Source organism: Balaenoptera acutorostrata, chromosome 16 (assembly GCF_949987535.1).
Source record: "Balaenoptera acutorostrata chromosome 16, mBalAcu1.1, whole genome shotgun sequence".
NCBI lineage: Eukaryota > Metazoa > Chordata > Mammalia > Artiodactyla > Balaenopteridae > Balaenoptera > Balaenoptera acutorostrata.
In genome coordinates this window covers 23,182,533-23,199,902 of record NC_080079.1, presented here as the reverse complement: position 1 = coordinate 23,199,902, position 17,370 = coordinate 23,182,533, and the positions used below count along the sequence as shown (strand labels likewise).

Sequence of the window (17,370 nt, the reverse complement as noted above, 5' to 3'; positions counted from 1 at the left end):
TTATTTTAAATATTTTAAAGCTTTCTTTACTCGTTCACTTTTCATGGAATACCTTATAAATACCTTTCATACCTTTTCATACTATCATCTTCTTTAACAAAGAGTTTTGACCACAGTTGAACATTCTTCGGGCCAAAGTCGTATTTCTAAACGTCATTTGTGTGGTTGGTGGAAACTGAATGATGCTCTAAGGTTTGTAGGGTGAGGCGGCTGCCAGTCTCCACTGCAGAAGTCCTCAGGCTAATGATGATGGTGAGGAAGAGGAGCATTGGTACTAGTTTCTTATCTTTTTTCTCTGCTATCAAGTGAGACTTCTTTCTTCTACCAGTACATCTAAACTACTTTTAAACTAACATTCGAATCACTGTCAGTTCTGCTATAAAACTTTTTTTGAAGATGTAAATATTTTTTCTAATGTGATTGATATATTAGAAAAAGATTTCAGGATAATGCAAATCTCTTGTTTGCTTATGTGTGATTTTGCCAATGGGAAACATTAGGTGAACACGGAAAACTATACCCAACTGAATTCAGCTGTGTAAAAGTACACAGAACACACACACAGATGCTCGCGCGCACGCGCGCGCACACACACACACACACACACTGCATACATCCACCAGTGATCTCCATTTGTGTTAAGAGCCACACCATCCATTTAGTAGCACAACCTTCTGCCAGGTTTCAGATCACTCCTTCTACCCCTTTAAAATAACCACAAGCTGTTAAGTAGTCAGGGCTCACTTTCACAAGCAAATGTCAGGTCCTCTTCAAGATACGTGTTTTATTTGTGCATTTCTTAACCACTGAACAGTGTATATGTCTCTGAATGGCTGGTTCCTTTTCAGCTTTTGCAACCCAGCAGGACCCTATGGGGCCTTCCCAGAATAGACCCCCTCCTCCCATGTCTTCTACCTGCCTTTTGTCAAAGAAAAACTTTAGTCAAAGAATAAGTTTAATCAGAGACGTGAGAAAATGCAGAAAGAAAGGGAAACTGTGAAGCAAGACAAAATAATAACCGTTTAGCCATTAAACAAAGTCAAGGACTTTTAGTGCCTTCTCAAGGGCTATAGATATTCTGATCCACGACCTTTGAGCTGTTTTGCAGATACTGAAACGTCCACCAGGTGGAAGAATTTAACTGTATGCTGCCCACAAGCACGTAGACCCCAGACCCATCAACCAGAAAGTTGATGATGTTGACTCCCGATTACCTCACCACCAACCAATCAGAAGAATGTCCACGAGCTGATCACATACCCCACAACCGCCCTCCCTCACCTTGTTTTTAAAAACATTTCCCTGAAAGCCTTCAGGGAGTTCAGGCCTTTTAGGCACTAGCTGCCTGGACTCCTTGCTTAGAGCCCTGCAATAAACACTGCACTTTCCTTCACAACCTGGTGTCAGTAGATTAGCTTTACTGCACGTGGGCAAGTGGACCCAAGTTTGGTTCGGTAACATTTTCAGATCTCAGAGAAGCCAGGGACTAACTCTCCCCTCTCCCATCCCCAGTTACTCTGCTCCCTGTTATATCTTATTTTTTTTTTTTTACCTATAAATATCCTAAAATTATCTTATATGTAGGATAGCATTGTATATGTTACCTTAAATTTTATTATTTGTCCCTATTAGAATATACGCCCATGAAGGCAGATATCAGCCTTGTTCACAGTTGTATTATCATCACCTAAAATGTTTGCACCACATATGGATTAATAATTATTTGTATTTTATAAACCAAAGATCCCTTCTCATGTATTTAACATGGAAACTATAACAGTTATTTCTTTATATATGTCCATCTGGAATTAAATTTGGGATTCCCCCATTATGAAAGCATGAGCCTAACATGCATTTTCAAAATACTTTTAACCCCTAAGAAATAGGAAAACAAATTACATAATGATTCAGAAACCAAACTTAGGCCTTTGTTTTTCATGCTTTCTAGCCAGTTTTATTTTTTTTCTAAACTGCAATTATTTCACTTAAATTAATATCTAAGAATAGCTCCCTGAATACAGCAGCTTGAGTGGCAACAGAGTGGAAGGGCAAGGACATGCTGATTCTTGACAAACGACCAATTGAACATGTAATTTAGAGGTGCTAGCTAGGTAAGGGGAGTCGGACCAAGAGGGCACCTCAGAGGTCTTTGCTAAATGAAGTGGACTTGCTCACCACACTAAACTGAAAATCACACTAAACTGAAAAGGGTTGAGTTTCAGCAAACATTTATCTAGTGCCCCCTAATGGTGATGTCCAGTGCTGTCAGCTGGAGGCTGAAGGAGTGAAATGAAAAATAGAAGAGCATAGAATTTGGTGAGAAAGGTGTAAAAGGACATACATAAACATAATGCCACATTTTATTTATTTTTTAACATCTTTATTGGAGTATAATTGCTTTACAATGGTGTGTTAGTTTCTGCTGTATAACAAAGTGAATCAGCTATATGTATACATATATCCCCATATCCCCTCCCTCTTGCATCTCCCCCCCACCCTCCCTACCCCATCCCTCTAGGTGGACACAAAGCACCGAGCTGATCTCCCTGTGCTATGCAGCTGCTTCCCACTAGATATCTATTCTACATTTAATGCCACATTTTAAATACGCGTTGTTTAAAGGGGATTACGTGAAAGAATGGCACCGAGAAAGGAGCACCGACTATTTAATAAGTGCCTTTGGGTTGAAGGAGATTTGTTGGACTTGACGTGGGCAGAACTTGAGAGAGGTGCTGTGCCAATCACCCATCTGTGTCCTCAAGTCCACTTCCCACTCCTCCTTGTTCTACTTAGTAATTCAGAAAACTACATTTCCCAGGCTCCACTGCCCACTGGCTTGGGCTGGGAAACATTGGCTGGAGATGGGAGGTCTGGAGCAAGCTCCCCTTCTCCCTCTTCTCTGCTTGGGCAGCAGTGCTGGCAATGGCCATGTCTCCTCTGTGGCTCCAGCTTCTGCCAGACACATCCTCCCTGACTTCAGCTTCCATCTGGTGGTCCTGGGTCCTGGGCTCTAGGGATCCCTTTGTCCTTCCAGCCCAGGGAAGACAGAGCTTTCCTGTTGATGCTCATCTTGGAGTCACTTCACCTTCCCTTGTTTGGCATCTTGGCTCTTCAGATACTCAAGCAACAAATTGCCTGAATTAAATCCCCTCTGTCTGAAATCCCTAGGAATGACTTTTGTTTGACGGCCTGTACCCTCAGTGACACAGGAGATAAGCTGCTCTAGATGGAGAAAAGCAGTATAGGCTCTGGCCTGGAAAATAATGATGGGTTGGAAGGAAGACTTAGTTTGTGGGAAAGGAAAGGTGAAAGGCCACCTAGAAAACAACAGAAATTCCCATGCGTGCTGAGACCGTCCTAATGAGGCAATGCCATTCCAAGCCTGGCAGGTCTTTGAAAAGGCTAAGGAGGGTTTTGTGCCTGCACGAATGTTTCAACCAAATACAAGGACAAAATGTTGACCAAGAAAAGATACCACAAGGCCAAAAGGATTTGGATCCAGTCCACCTCTTTATTTTCCACCAAGTTTAAGTCAGCTATTTGGGACTCTTGGGAATGACTCACCCACTCAGAATACCAGAGCTGGAAGGGGTCCTTTTCCTTCAAATCATATGCATGAGGACACTAAAGCTTTGCTCAAGGTCACACAGCTGGTAGAGCTGGAAGGAGAACTCCACTGTCCTGATTCCAGTATCAAAGCCATTATTACTCTAGCATTTGAGCTCTTCTCTCTCCCCAAGTTTCAGTTCATTACATGCAGGTTTGGTCCTTCAGTAACTACAAGCTTCTGAACAAATTTGAATGGGTTTGTTCTATATCAATAATTTCTCATTCTGAATGAACAATAGTGAGAATGTTACTCATTCCAATGTAACCAGCTTGGAGTGATTTTTTAAATATTATAGAATAAAGTAACAGTAAAGCAACAGATATTATACAGTCACCTGAAATGCAGGTTAGAATTCAGGTAGTAGAATATATATCCTACGTTGATAACAAAAAACCCAAAACCCCCCAAAAACCAAACCCCTCAAACCTGTAGTGTTTACTAAATTCTCATGCAATTAGTCTTTATGAAACCCTATAGATGCATCGCTTCTATATCTGGACTGAACACCAAAGTTTGGAATAAAATAAACACCTTGAGGCATAGACTTCAGAGACATTATCTGTTTAATAAATATGACTGTAAAAGGAATAAACAAGAGCAATTATACATTACACTACATAGTATATAACAAAAAATACATCAAAAAAGTCATTTTAAAATTAGAAGTAGTTCCAATACTATAAGAAAACTTTTTTTTTTTTTTTTTAAATTGACTTCCTATAAAAATAAGTTGGCAAATGAGGGAATTTCAATGCTCAGTTGGAATTCTGGAAAACACAGAACAGCTGCCAAGCACCCCATTCCTCTCAAAGTTGCTGTTTGGAACTTCTGAAAAAAAGCAAAGCAAACCTGTGCATTTTGGACAGTGAATCCAATTAAAAATAAGGCAAAGGAGAAAATGTTGGTTGGGTAGTTCAGGGTAGAGCATGCACAGTTTGCCTTCCGGGATTTTGGAAAACATTGCAATATCAGATTTGTAGCTTGCCCTGAATCTTACCTTCCACATCCATCCCTCCCCACCCATTCCTCTGGCCTCACGCCTACCAAACTCCTCATTGTGTCTGCACCTGCTCTTGTTGAGTAGGTAGGCACTTGGGTCCCCTCCCATTGGCAGCTTCTCATTACTACCTTCTCTTCGGGATTGAGCTGGCATGGCCTAGTACAGTGGTTCTCAAACTTTAGTGTATTTCACAATCACCTGAAGAGCTTGTAAAAACAGATTGCTGGGCCGCAACCCTGGAGTTTCTAATTCAGTAGGTCTGGGGTCGGTGGGACCCAAAATCTGTGTTTCTAACAAGTCCGAGGTGATGCTGATACTGTTGGTCTGGGTACCACGCTTCGAGAGCCATGGAGCTAGATCGTAAGAACAATAAGGTCCCCTCTGAGCAGTACTGTGCCTCACTAGTCTCCTACAGGTTAGAGGGAGCTCTGAGGAGAGGCACGAGGACCCTGGAGATGCTGAATCTAGAACCGGCCATCTCTGATCACTTTCCAAAATGCCAGGCATCTCATGTCCACCTCTATTTTAGGTTAGGACTTACAAGCCCTTCTTCCCTATGTCTTCTCATGTATTCATTCATTTATTCTTTCAACAAATAACTTTCTTAATACCTACTCTAGGCAAGGCACTGTGCTAGATGGAGTGTTATTCCCTTTTTCATAGTTTAACAATGAAAATTAATTGAACTGCAACTCTGAGGACTCCCTGTACTGTTGTGAATGAGCCTCTTTTGGTTTCCAAACACTCTGTTTTCCAGATTAAATTTGGGAGATTTAATGAGGATGTTTCCTATGGGCTAGGAAGCCTGGCAGGTTGGGGACCATTTGAGTTCCACAAATAGACGGCTGCCTTAGGCATAATCCGTTTCCCAGATTCATACCGAGCATCTTCAACCATAAAATCTTCTGCTTGATTAACTTCTGACTGAAGTGTTGCTACTCTTCCCCTACTTCAGCTACACAAGGGCAGTAGTCGTCAGGATCTTTAGGGCACCCCCACTGTCCCCAGGGCCCTGTTATACCCTGACGCTGGCCTGGGGCCATGGCCAAGTAGGAGGCTACACTCTGAGTGATCTTTTGAAACCACTTTCTCCTACATTTTAGAGTGGGCTTTATCCAATCCATAATACTCCAAGGGCTCCTGCTGCACATACTTTTGTTTCCCTCTTTCTCTGGACCTTCTTTCATGATGGCCCTGGGAGAACTGGGATTTCTTCATGCTTTGAGCCAATCTGCTTGAGTCTGATAACTCCTCCCCTTTATGCTTATTAAATTTTCCTTTGCTGATACTATGCTCAGAGATCAGAGAGCACACATGTAAGACGTCTAGGGTCATCTTACATAATCACAATCCCATCCTAATATAAGACAAGACCTCCATATATTCTCAAGACTTTTTGACACCCAAACATCAAATCCATTAACCTGCTTCTTCTTCTGCTTAACATCGGTTTCATTTTACAAATATTTTCACTCTACTGTGAGAGGGGAAATACTGGGTAATAGCAACCATCACAGGAGGAAATTGCCCTGCCACATAGTAACACATTCAAAACATTTCTTACAAGAATCTTCCGGAATCTGACTGCAGGAGATTTTTGTTAAGGTGTGACAAAACCACTATTCATCTGTATGCTTTCTTTTCTAAGGTACCTGGGCCAGGTTTGAATTGCTTTGCATATCTCAACTCTTTCACACACATTATATGTTTCCAGGGGGGAAAGGCAAGGATATTTGGAAGAGGCAGGTCTACAGGAGGATACAAAAAAAAAAAAAAAAAAATACATGAAGCTGAACCCTGCAGGGCAGGATGCCGCTGGGTCAGCGTGTATGAAGGCTGCATGCATGGGCGTGGGCAAAGTTGACAGAGAGATCATTAGCTTTGGGTGGTGGAGGCAGGGTTGCCAGAGGCGAGGCCAGTATTTAAGGAACATCACGATGAATGTCCAGAATCTAGCAACATGTTTGGGAAGAAAAGGCAGGAGCAGTTGAAGGATAACTTGGGGACGGGAAGGGAGAGACACAAAGACCTTGACAGATCATGACCACACGTGGAGAGCAAACAAATGGGAAGGTAAGAATGCAGGGGAACTGGGATTCTGTTTTCTACACAGGGCAGGAGTAGGGAAAGCTACAGGGGGAAGCTGTCGTGATGGGGAGGGGGGAACAGGAAACACAGGTCCACTTTTGACACTCCTGCCCGACTGCCTTCCTTCCTTCCCTATTCTGCCTGCATCCATGGAACTTGAACTTGCTTCTTTGTCCCTGTGGCCGTACAGAATGGAGAAGGCAACCTGTGGCCCCTGCCGGCCAGCAGAGCTCACGAAGATAACTTAGAAGGGAAAAATGGCAACAAGTAAAGTGGAACAGAGAAACAGCCCAGGGTTTCAAACTCCTGTGCATGTCTTTGTGTCTCGTGAAAACGGCTGGGGTGGCTAATCCACCCATCAGCCTGTAGTGCTAAAATAGCTGTTAAATCTACAGCCAAGAATATTTCCAAAAATACATGCAGATTTCCTTGGCCTATATATGTTAGGAATTTTCTACAAACACAACCAATCAGAAAAAAGAGAGAGGAGAAGAAAGGGGAAGGGGAGTGTTTTTTCCATTAAAATAGAGCACCTGTACACTGCCCCTCCAAGCATGTTCTCAAGGTACTGTCCACATGCACAGGCTTAAAGCTAAAAACCTTTGTTGTCTGTGTCTGAAGAATTAAAAAGTCCCGATGCAGTGAGTGTTTGTTTGTTTGTTTGTTTAGATTTTGATTGTTTTTATTTTATGTTTGTTTTTGTTTTTACTGGCGTCCTCCAGTCAAACATTTACATAGGTAGGGATTTCTTTTGTGCTTTGATTCTCAGCAACTATGGAAATACTTCCTGGCAAAATAGGAAACAGAACAACAAAGAAGAAAAACACAAAGTTAGTGGTCATGGAGAAGGATGCACTTGACAAGAGCGAAATTCTTTCCTGATCAGCAGGTCGCCTGTAGCCTTTGGGGGTTTTCCTTAAATGGCAAATTGAGCCCCAGCAGATCCCCGCTTTGGCGTTGAAGGTGGAGTGGCGTGTCTTGCTCTTTGCAACCGGAGAGATGAGTCACCAGGTTGAGTAGAAGGGGAGGAAGGGGAGGGTAAAGCTACTCTCCTAAGAGAAAACGTGTAACACTTACTCATTTAATGACACTGGCAATGGAAGGTGTCAGAGACGGTATAATGTGCTGGGAGCCGCTCCTGGCGAAGGAGGGATTGCTACTTTAATGAAGCAAACAGCGGCTGTGCTTCATACCCCATGGAAATGGGACTGAAAACCAAATGGCCCACAAAAATGCACTTAGAAGCTTTAGAAGTAAATAGGGTGAACACTTCTCTGGACTTGAAGACAGAAAAGCCTTTTTCTTTTTAACCCAAGGCAATTACGCATTTATCACCGTCTCCCCAAATAAAAGGAAGCACACTGTGAAAACTGGACACCAGATGCAGGGGCCATTGTTATTATTACCTCTGACATGAGCCAGGCAGCACATTGAAATTTCCCCTTAATACAGCCACAGAACGCTCCCATGTTCATTTAAAGAGAGGGTTCTGTTTCCCTTTAAGTACTCATTTTTTTCCCCCAGGTACCAGATTAACAGTCATAGGACGTTCTAGGTGATTTGGCATTATCACATCAGAGTGAAGCACGAATGCTTATATAATAATTTATCCATCAGAGTCAGCAATGCAGGGTCTAGATGGGAACATTTACAGCTTCAAGTCCTAGGGCCATCAGACAGGAGGAAACAAGGAGAGAAATGGATCACAATGGTGGCCCCAGGAGTTTATCTAATTTCCTGGGAAATTCCCTCCACAATAAATAGTAGAACTTAGCAATGACCCTGAGACTCTCTATACCTAGCTGTTGGCTTCCCATGCTTCCTCCCCAGACAGAGAGTGAGCCCTATTGAATTAGGCTGAAATCCATTTTTAAGACTCCTGGTAGGGCACAGGTGAAAAGGAGGAAGAAATCTGCCCATCTGCTCTGTCACAGTCTAACCCTCCAGCACTCTCTCTCAGGAAACCCCACTCCTGAGATAAGTTCTGCCAACTTTATGGCTCTTGAATTCTCAGGTTCCATGTTTCCTGGGGGGCAGTTTTTGATTACTACTAGATTTTAAAAAATCCCAGGGTGATCAGTCTTTCTTCGATGCGTGTTCTGGGAGCAGTCTGCCCTCCTTAGAGCTGTCTCCAGGTGATGCTGTCACAGCTTGCTCTGGTCATTATACACCTTCAAACCCTGCCCAGGGGTCTCTCAAACCCTGCCCAGCCCTCCAGACCAGCAGATCCAGCCTCTGAGGCCTGCCCTTCTTGTATATTGTTAGAACAAACACTTTGCTCTTTGACCATGAACACTTGAAGCCCAATGTTTCAGCAAGGGTTTTTGAAAAAAAGAGGAATAAACTCATAAGAGAAAAAATAGGAGCAAGAAAGGTTTTTTTTTTTTTTTTCTCTCTAATGGAAAGAAGCAGGGAAAGAGGCATCTTAGCTGTTTCTCTCAGGGATGTTAGAGCAGATAAAGTGGTTACGTAAAGCCAGGAAGGGGTTAGAGAGAGAGCCAGCCATTGACTACTCAGGCTGAACAGCTGAGGGCTACCAGGAATCATTTACCTATGAGCTGGGACTCCACCTTCTCATCTATCAGCTGGCCAGGCCGCCTGAGTTCAGTCTGAGGGATATGGGGCCTGCTTTCAGGGTGACTGACTTGACTGACCATCTCTCGTTCTTTCTCATTCTGCATCTGGGCATAAACATTAATCCCCGGGATCTTCCTAAAACATTAACAGAAACCATCACTGCTGTGCACGGGACACGTACATCGCTGCGACAAATGCTTCTGAACCTGTCAGGGAGAAGGTGGCGGGGGAGACATGGATGGAGGGACACGCACCTTTTGAACTTGTAGATGACGAACACCGCCAGCCCCACAAACACCACGGTCAGCAGCATGAGCATGGCGGAGCCACTGTGGCTTGGAGTGAGGTCCACCAGCGGGGCTAGGGGAGAAAGCAAGGCACGGTCATGGTCACGAGCAGGCAGGTGGGCGGGCGTGACTCTGCGACAGGCTTGCACTGTTCACACAGAGGCACAGTGAGTCCCGGAAAACCACGTGGGACGTACACACAAGACGCATGTCACGCGGCTTGACATGCAGATGCATCTGAGCCTGTCCCAGCCCCCAGAATGCTCCAGCAGGCCTGTTCAAGAAGCGCAGTGGAAAATTTAAAGCACGGACTCTGGAGCCAGACTGCTTGGATTCAAGGCCTGCTCTATCACGTGCTGGCTGTGAGCTCCTGGGCAAATTACTTCACCTTCATGTGACTGATAGGGTGACATGAGGATAAAAGTGCATATCTCATTAGGTGTTTGTGAGGATCAAACGAATTGATGTATGTAAAGCACCGGTAACAGTGCTAGGCACATAGTAAGACCTTTGTATAAATCTTAGCTTTTATTGCTACTGCTATTATTACTTTGAATCAATATTTATAATAATATAAGTATTAAATTTTCCTATACTCTCAATGAAAGCTTTTCCCACTAAGCAATGCAGAAAACCAGAAAAAACACCAACAGGAATATTTTTATGAATTATCCAACCCCTCTAACTCCTATCCCAGCAGTTGCCATACGAGAGAAAGGACTGGTTGCTTACATTTTTTGCACTTGGAAACTGATGGCTAAGTGAATATTTTACAAGGGCAGCTGCTCGGATGCTGGAGGAGGAATGTGCAATCCAGCGTCGTCTCCATAACTTGCCCAGGTCCTGACAGCTCGTGCCAGGGGATGCCAGCCTCCCAGAGGCAGTGAGTTCTCCTCTTGGGCCAAACAGATGCCTCGGCATCCATAAAAGATTCTCCCTCCTTAACTCTGCTTGTAGAGTGCAGCTCTAGAACTGCACTCTCTCTGGAACATCTCTCTCTGCCTCCAAACCCTCCTCCTCTATCTCAGGGTCAAGCCTGCTCTACTTTAATGTCTTTGTTTGCAATTAATTTTTACCCTCTAGAAAACTGATATTTTGCAAACATAGCATAGCTCCAGCATAAAAGGCAAGCCACACGTACCCCTTAGAAGCCTGGATGCTGACCTTTACCTTCCATCAATCTAAGCAAAGCCTGATACCCAGAAATTCAGGTGACCTTTACGCACCATTTTCTGTGGCTTCTCTCTGTTGAAAGCCAAGAGCGCAACATTCTGGTCACCCAGGTAAAAAATTCAAGGATAGGTGACTGTAATGTCAATGATTTCAGACAAGACCCGAGACTGCTTCTGCTCTGTCTGGTTATTGAAGAATTACATCCCAGCCACGCAGTAACCACTACTGGAAAGCCTATCCCATGTACCAGTTTGGGTGAAAAAGACAAGTCAAGCCCTTTTTCTCAGAAAACAGGCCTAGTTATTTTAGTAGAATCAGCTTTTAGGAAGCACTAAAATGAAGCAACCTCTGTGATTCTCTCTCCTCTGTGAGTCAAGCAGAGCTTAAGCTGTGAAGTATGAGTGTGTGAGGAGACAGGAGTGGTTCACTGAATGGAACACCCAAGGTAAATGTGCTTCCAGCTCGAAATCGAAAAATTAAGGTCTCTTTCATTTACTTAGGCAACCACAGTGCAAAGGAGTCCAGAAATACTTCAGAACTCATACCACTACTGGTAGGAAGTCAGGGGGGAAAGAACACCTTCCATTTATCATAGACATTATTGCAATTGACTTTCACCAACGGAAGGTGGGGTGGTGATCGTCACTGAGCAGACACGAACAGTGAGGGCCTCACTGGTTAGTGCCATTCCAAAGGACTCAGAAATAGTAAATGGAAGAACTAAGACTTAAACGAAGTCTCTCTTTCTCTCCCTCTCTCTCTCTCACACACACACATACACACACACACACACACACACACACACACACACACACACACACACACACAATTTTCTATATACTTCAACCCTGGGCTAATTTCAGCAGGAGATATCTGACATTTAAAAAGATATTTCTGAGAATGGGGATGAAGGGTAAAAGTAGATCACAAGAAGCAACTTAACAAGTGACAAAGTCAAAATATTATCAAGTTTTCAAAGGACCAATTAGAATCCTAGGTCATTCACTTTTAAACATTGATGACACGTATACGCACATATATACGCATATGAGTGTATTTATGGGTGGTAGTTGTGCATAGAGAAATGGAGTCTCATGCACCCACCAACCTTCAACAACCATCAACCCTCAGATAATGTTATTTCTACCCCTGTCCAGTGCCCACAAACCCCAACACTGGATTATGTTGAAGCAAATCTCAGCGATCATACAATTTCACCTTAAGTCTAAAATTTAAAGCACAGACTCTGGAGCCAGACTGCTTGGATTCAAGGCCTGCTCTGTCATGTGCTGGCTGTGAGCTCCTGGGCAAATTACTTCACCTTCATGTGGCTGATAGGGTGACATGAGGATAAAAGTGCATATCTCATTAGGTGTTTGTGAGGATCAAATGAATTGATGTATGTAAAGCACTGGTAACAGTGCTAGGCACATAGTAAGAACTTTGTATAAGTCTTAGCTTTTATTGCTACTGCTATTATTACTTTGAATCAATATTTATAATAATATAAGTATTAAATTTTCCTATACTCTGAATGAAAGCTTTTCCCACTAAGCAATGCAGAAAACCAGAAAAAAACACCAACAGGAATATTTTTATGAATTATCCAACCCCTCTGACTCCTATCCCAGCAGTTGCCATATGAGAGAAAGGACTGGTTGCTAAAGTCCTTTAAACACCTTAAGTCTAAAAGATAAGGTCTCTCTCACTCTCTTTCTCTGGACATTATCACAATACCGTCATCATACTTATGGAAATAATACTGAAAAGCTATTTTAAAGGTAATCTTCTAATGCAAACCCCTAATTTGACAGGGAACAAAGGGAGGCTCAGGGAGGAGCTCCAGATTGTAACGATGGTTAGAGGCAGGTTAGCTTGATTAGCTGAGCTTCTGGTTCCCAGCCAAACGCTCTTGCAGAAGACGCAGAAGAACATCAGTGTTGTGGAGCAACCAGGAAGAATACCGAGGCTGCTTGAAAGGGTTGGCATTTGAAATGAACGGAAAACTAAAGAGAGGAAATTGCTCTAGCCAGGCTCTCACTGACACAGAAAGCAAACACTCAAATGGACACTATTTCCCTTCTCTTCCCTTCCCCCTCCTGTCTCTACCCATCACAAGCTGAGGTCTTTCCATTCTAAACCACTCCCACTCAAATCATCATTCATAAACAGGTGGCGTTAACAGTGTTAAATAATTAGCATATTACTTTGGGAAAATGAGCCTCTGTATCCTGAGTTCTAACGTGCGTGCTCTCCGCTCCCAGCCCCACCCCCATCTCTGCATCACTTAGTCACTGCTTAGCGGCAAGAAGCAGGCAAGCAGGCAGCAGCGGTGAGAAGTTGAGTACCACTGCCCCTCTGTGTTCCGTGGGTGGCTTCTGCTTGCTGATCTGTGCCTGAATATAAACCGGACTGTTATTGCTTCACACAACCTCAGATGCATGTCTTAGCTTGCCCAGCACTAGTAGGTGGGTTTGTGTGTGTTTTGCTGGGGAATGAAAACTTGTGATAAATGGGTTTTAGCTTGCTGTGTGCAATAAGCATAAATTAATCCCCCTCCAACTGCAGCCTAAACAAGGTAGAAGGGGCAAGTGCTGAGTGGTTTATTTGCCACTGTTCACAAACACAGTAAAGCGTGGTCGTGGGGTACAGCACGTGACTTGACGATTCTAAATCTGGGGCTGGCACACATCGTTTCTACAATCCTGCAGAAATGCACTGAATTATTATACTCTATTCCAGAGGACCCAGATTGATTATAATAATAGTGCTGCTTACAGGAATAACAAGTCTTCTTGTGCAAAGTGATCGATACACACTGAGTGCTAAATACAAGGTCACAGCTAACGTGTATGAGAGAAGAGTGAACTTAAAACGCCATGTTTCACTGATGTGTAGAAAATTGATGACTAACAAGAACCTGCAGTATAAAAACAAACAAACAAACAAAACAACTAATACTAAACTTTCATTGGGTTATTTGTATGGAAATACGTTAATATAAATGTTTCAGACATTACGTGAAATTTCTAAAAATCTTACATGTTCTGGTATAATGTTATAAGTCATAATTCTAGTTATTACTTTAAAATGTATATCTCTGAAATTAAAAATAAATAAATAAATAAAACGCCATGTTTGGGGTGAGGTAACTGATATGGTCCCTTTTTGAAACCAGATTCTTACCTGGCCGCTTGCTGACAAGCTAAATGACTTAAACTGAACCTCAGTTTTCTCGTCTGCAGAATGGAGATAAAACTAGTGCCTGTTTTAGCAAGTTGTGAGAATAAAATAAGATGAAATTTATAGAGCACTGACATGGTGTCTGGCACATGGCACATGCCCAATAGTTTTAAAACTGTCATATCATTGCCATCATATTTCTGAAAGTGTATTCTATAGAGAACAAGCCCTGAAAGATGACTAGAGTCCACGGTCAGATAATGTTGGGAAATGGTATGTATGGCATTCCCCATCTTGAAGATTCAGTATATGAAAGTTGATAGCAGTCCTTCAGGAAAGAAACTCATAAGACTTCACCATAGAGTTTCACAAAGTCGTTAGAGCACAGACCCTTTACAGACTCAGGTCCCACACAACACACTTCAGGGAATGCCTCACCTGGAGCACCACTAACCCCTTTTGCTGCAGCCTTTGCCCCTTTGGGTTATTTCCAAGTTTTAAAGTCAACAATATGGCAGCATCACCTGGTGAAGCCCCACAAATACCCTTACTGCTGTCTGTATTGACTCTCATTCTATCGAAGGGACTTTCTTGGAGGACTTCTACCTGCTCTATGACCTTAGAACTTTGAACTCGTATTGCATTTCTAATCCAGAAGTTAGTGCTGTCAAGAAGTTACAAAAGCAAGTTCAACTTTGTCATACCTTGCTTTTATCTTTCCTCTCCTGTCTCCAAAGCAGACCCAAGCCAGCCTTTACTTACATGCCTTGAATATCATAAAATCCATGTGGCTGAAATCTTTTTCAGAAATTAAGGTTATATGGGAATGGCACGGAGGACGTTTATCTAGATCACAGAAAGGGTTGACAGGCCTTTATGATAGAGCACCCTCACTTGTCTAATAGCCCTTCCTTCCAGTTCAAGTCCAAACCCAATCATAACAGTCTTAAGGACTGCAATAGCCTCTTGATCATAAAGCCATGATCTTGCAGGCCAGATTGGATGGGAATTCCCAGGGAAGGCTCTAATGACTAGTGAAGCATGGCTACTAGTTTTAAACTGAAGATGAGTCTTCAGGAACACCTAGTCACCTCAGGTTGAGGTCACTTGGCCAAATAATGACAACCGTGGATACCTCAAAGACCAAACCTATCACTGTAATTGACAGACAGGAAGAGAAGGATGCCTTTTGGTTTTCTAGGGTGGCAAGTCAATGAGGTATCCTGTTTACTATGTAAAGTGTTTCTCAAAGTATAATTTCCTGACCACGTGAATCAGAATCACCTGGAGAACTTGTGAAAATGCAGTTTCCTAGGCTTCACTTGAGAAAAAATATATCAGTCTCTGAGAGTGAGTCCCTGAAATCTATGTGTGGAACAAGCTACACAGGTCATTATTATGCATACCAGTTTGAGAGTATTGTGTGGTAAGCCCCTCCTACTGTCACTCATAAAACATCCAGTTCCTATCTTTAGAGTGTGCCTGACCTGTATACACTCTGGGTCACTAAAACAAAACAAAACAAAACAAAACGAAAAACTACATCCCTTGATTGCTAATACTACATCAATCCCATTATGACTCCAGGAGAATTTTCTAAACTACCTAAAAGGCATCTCAAATCTCCCCTAAGAGAGTGCTCAGCCCCGTGTAGATTGATTGCGTCACTGGATCAATTCTCTACTTCTTTCTGTGCCCATGCCTCGAGCACCTTGAATTTGAAGGTTCTCCTACCAAGAGGTGAAATCTGTTTCCTCACCCCCTTGAATCTGGGCTAGCACTGGAACTTGATTTGGCAATGGCATGCAGCACAAGTGACGGTGCTCCAGTTGTGAGCTTCAAGGCCTTGTACACTTTTGCTCTCTCTCTTGGAATCCTATCATGGCCACGTGTGAGCAAGCCCAGGGAAGCCCACCGAAGGATGAGAGACCATGTGGAGGAGAGCTTAATTATCCCAACTGAGGCTGTTCTAGAGCCAGCCTACAGCCAGCTGACCCCCAACACAGGGGCAGCCCAGTCGAGATCAGCAGAGCTCCCTACCCAAGAATCCACAGCTGACTGCAGACACACAATGAGCACAGATAAATCCAGAAGAACCACCGAGCTGATCCATAGACTCATAAATAATAATAAATGCTCATTGTTAAGCCACTGAATTTCGGGGTGGTTTGTTACATAGCAATAGCTTATTAACATCTTCTCTCTTCAAAACTCTTCTCTTCCAACTGATCAAACATCCAATTAGTAATTCTCACTACTGGGCTCTATATTATCAAATTCTTGGTATGGACTTCTGTCCCCACTGGCAGGGTGCCAGGGTATAAGTAACATGACCGTAAATGTTCTTTTCCAAACCAGGACACGTTAAGAATGAAAGGGAATGCTATGAAAACTTATGTAGACACAATAGATATGGCCTGACAGTCTTGGTCACTGTAGGTGTAAGAAACTTGGTGTCTAAAAGGTAGCTTGTCTTAGATTCTGGTATCTTCTCCGTATTATGTATGTGTTCTCCTGCCTTCATTTTCTCCTGCCAATTTCTCTGGACTATCTGCCTTGCCTTTCCCATGGGGAACTGTACCTCCTGCATCCTAACTACTGCTTCTTTCCAATTTGATGCATGCTTGTACCCTGTTTCTGAACTGTTCATCTGATCACTCTTTCCTGACCATTCTCTGCCCAAGAGATTCTAGGTGCGTCCTCAGGCCAGTTACCCTATAGTCATTCCATGCCTTTTTATGGGCCCAGGAAATCTTAGAAAAAAATGGTGAAGAAAGAATCTTTAGAATCTAAAGAGCAACTTCATTGCTGGTATATTTATGAAAGTATCACATTTGTTTAGTCACATTGGATGTTATGTTTAACATCTCAGCACCTGTTATTAGTTATCATAACACCATAAAAGCTTAATAACTGTCAAAAACCACTGGGTACACGTGTCTGTGAAACAGCTTAATTATTTGTAGAGGAAAACAAATGATTTGGGGGGAAAAACAGAAGGAAGGAAAAATATTACTAGCATGACTTTACTCGCAAAAGACTTGTAAATGATAACTGTGTAGGTAATAAGGCAACCAGAGACTAAAGAGACAGAAAAATGTATTGGCTGTGGAAGAATTCCACTAGTACTAATTTCATCCCTAAATGGAAAATGTTATTGCAACAATTTATTTTACTTTACAGTTCCGAGCTCCACGACTCTACGATTTGGCATCTGCATCTATAACGATGTGGCTTAGATTATAGTGAATTTTCTAAAGCTTCTGGACTCACGCTAATTCTGCCTTCAAGTGGAAGGGGTTTCTCAATGTAAACTGTCGGGCAGAATTCATGATGTATCTTGACCTAGACTGAAATTCTGAGTACCTTATCCCCTCTCACATTGACTCATAACATATCCAGAGGTAGCAACTGAAGCTGGGAAATACTAATTCTCTAATATCTCTGTGATA

The 17,370-nt window shown here is 42.8% G+C and overlaps 1 protein-coding gene across 6 annotated transcripts in view; it reads right to left on the bottom strand.

The window, feature by feature from the left end:
- Positions 1–4,203: 4,203 nt before the first annotated feature.
- SORCS1 (sortilin related VPS10 domain containing receptor 1) overlaps positions 4,204–17,370 on the bottom strand; it is a 576,899-nt gene continuing 563,732 nt past the window's right edge. Inside the window, exons 25-27 of one of the 6 annotated variants that reach the window (XM_057531520.1) lie at positions 9,530–9,635; positions 9,250–9,410; positions 4,204–8,361 (exon numbers count right to left, since the gene is read on the bottom strand). In XM_057531520.1, the coding sequence (XP_057387503.1) occupies positions 8,333–8,361; positions 9,250–9,410; positions 9,530–9,635 (296 nt within the window). In that variant the 3' untranslated portion in view covers positions 4,204–8,332. Of the gene's footprint in view, positions 8,362–9,249; positions 9,636–17,370 lie in introns of all 6 variants that reach the window. The other 5 variants (XM_057531521.1, XM_057531519.1, XM_057531522.1 and 2 more) reach the window with 5 other exon arrangements.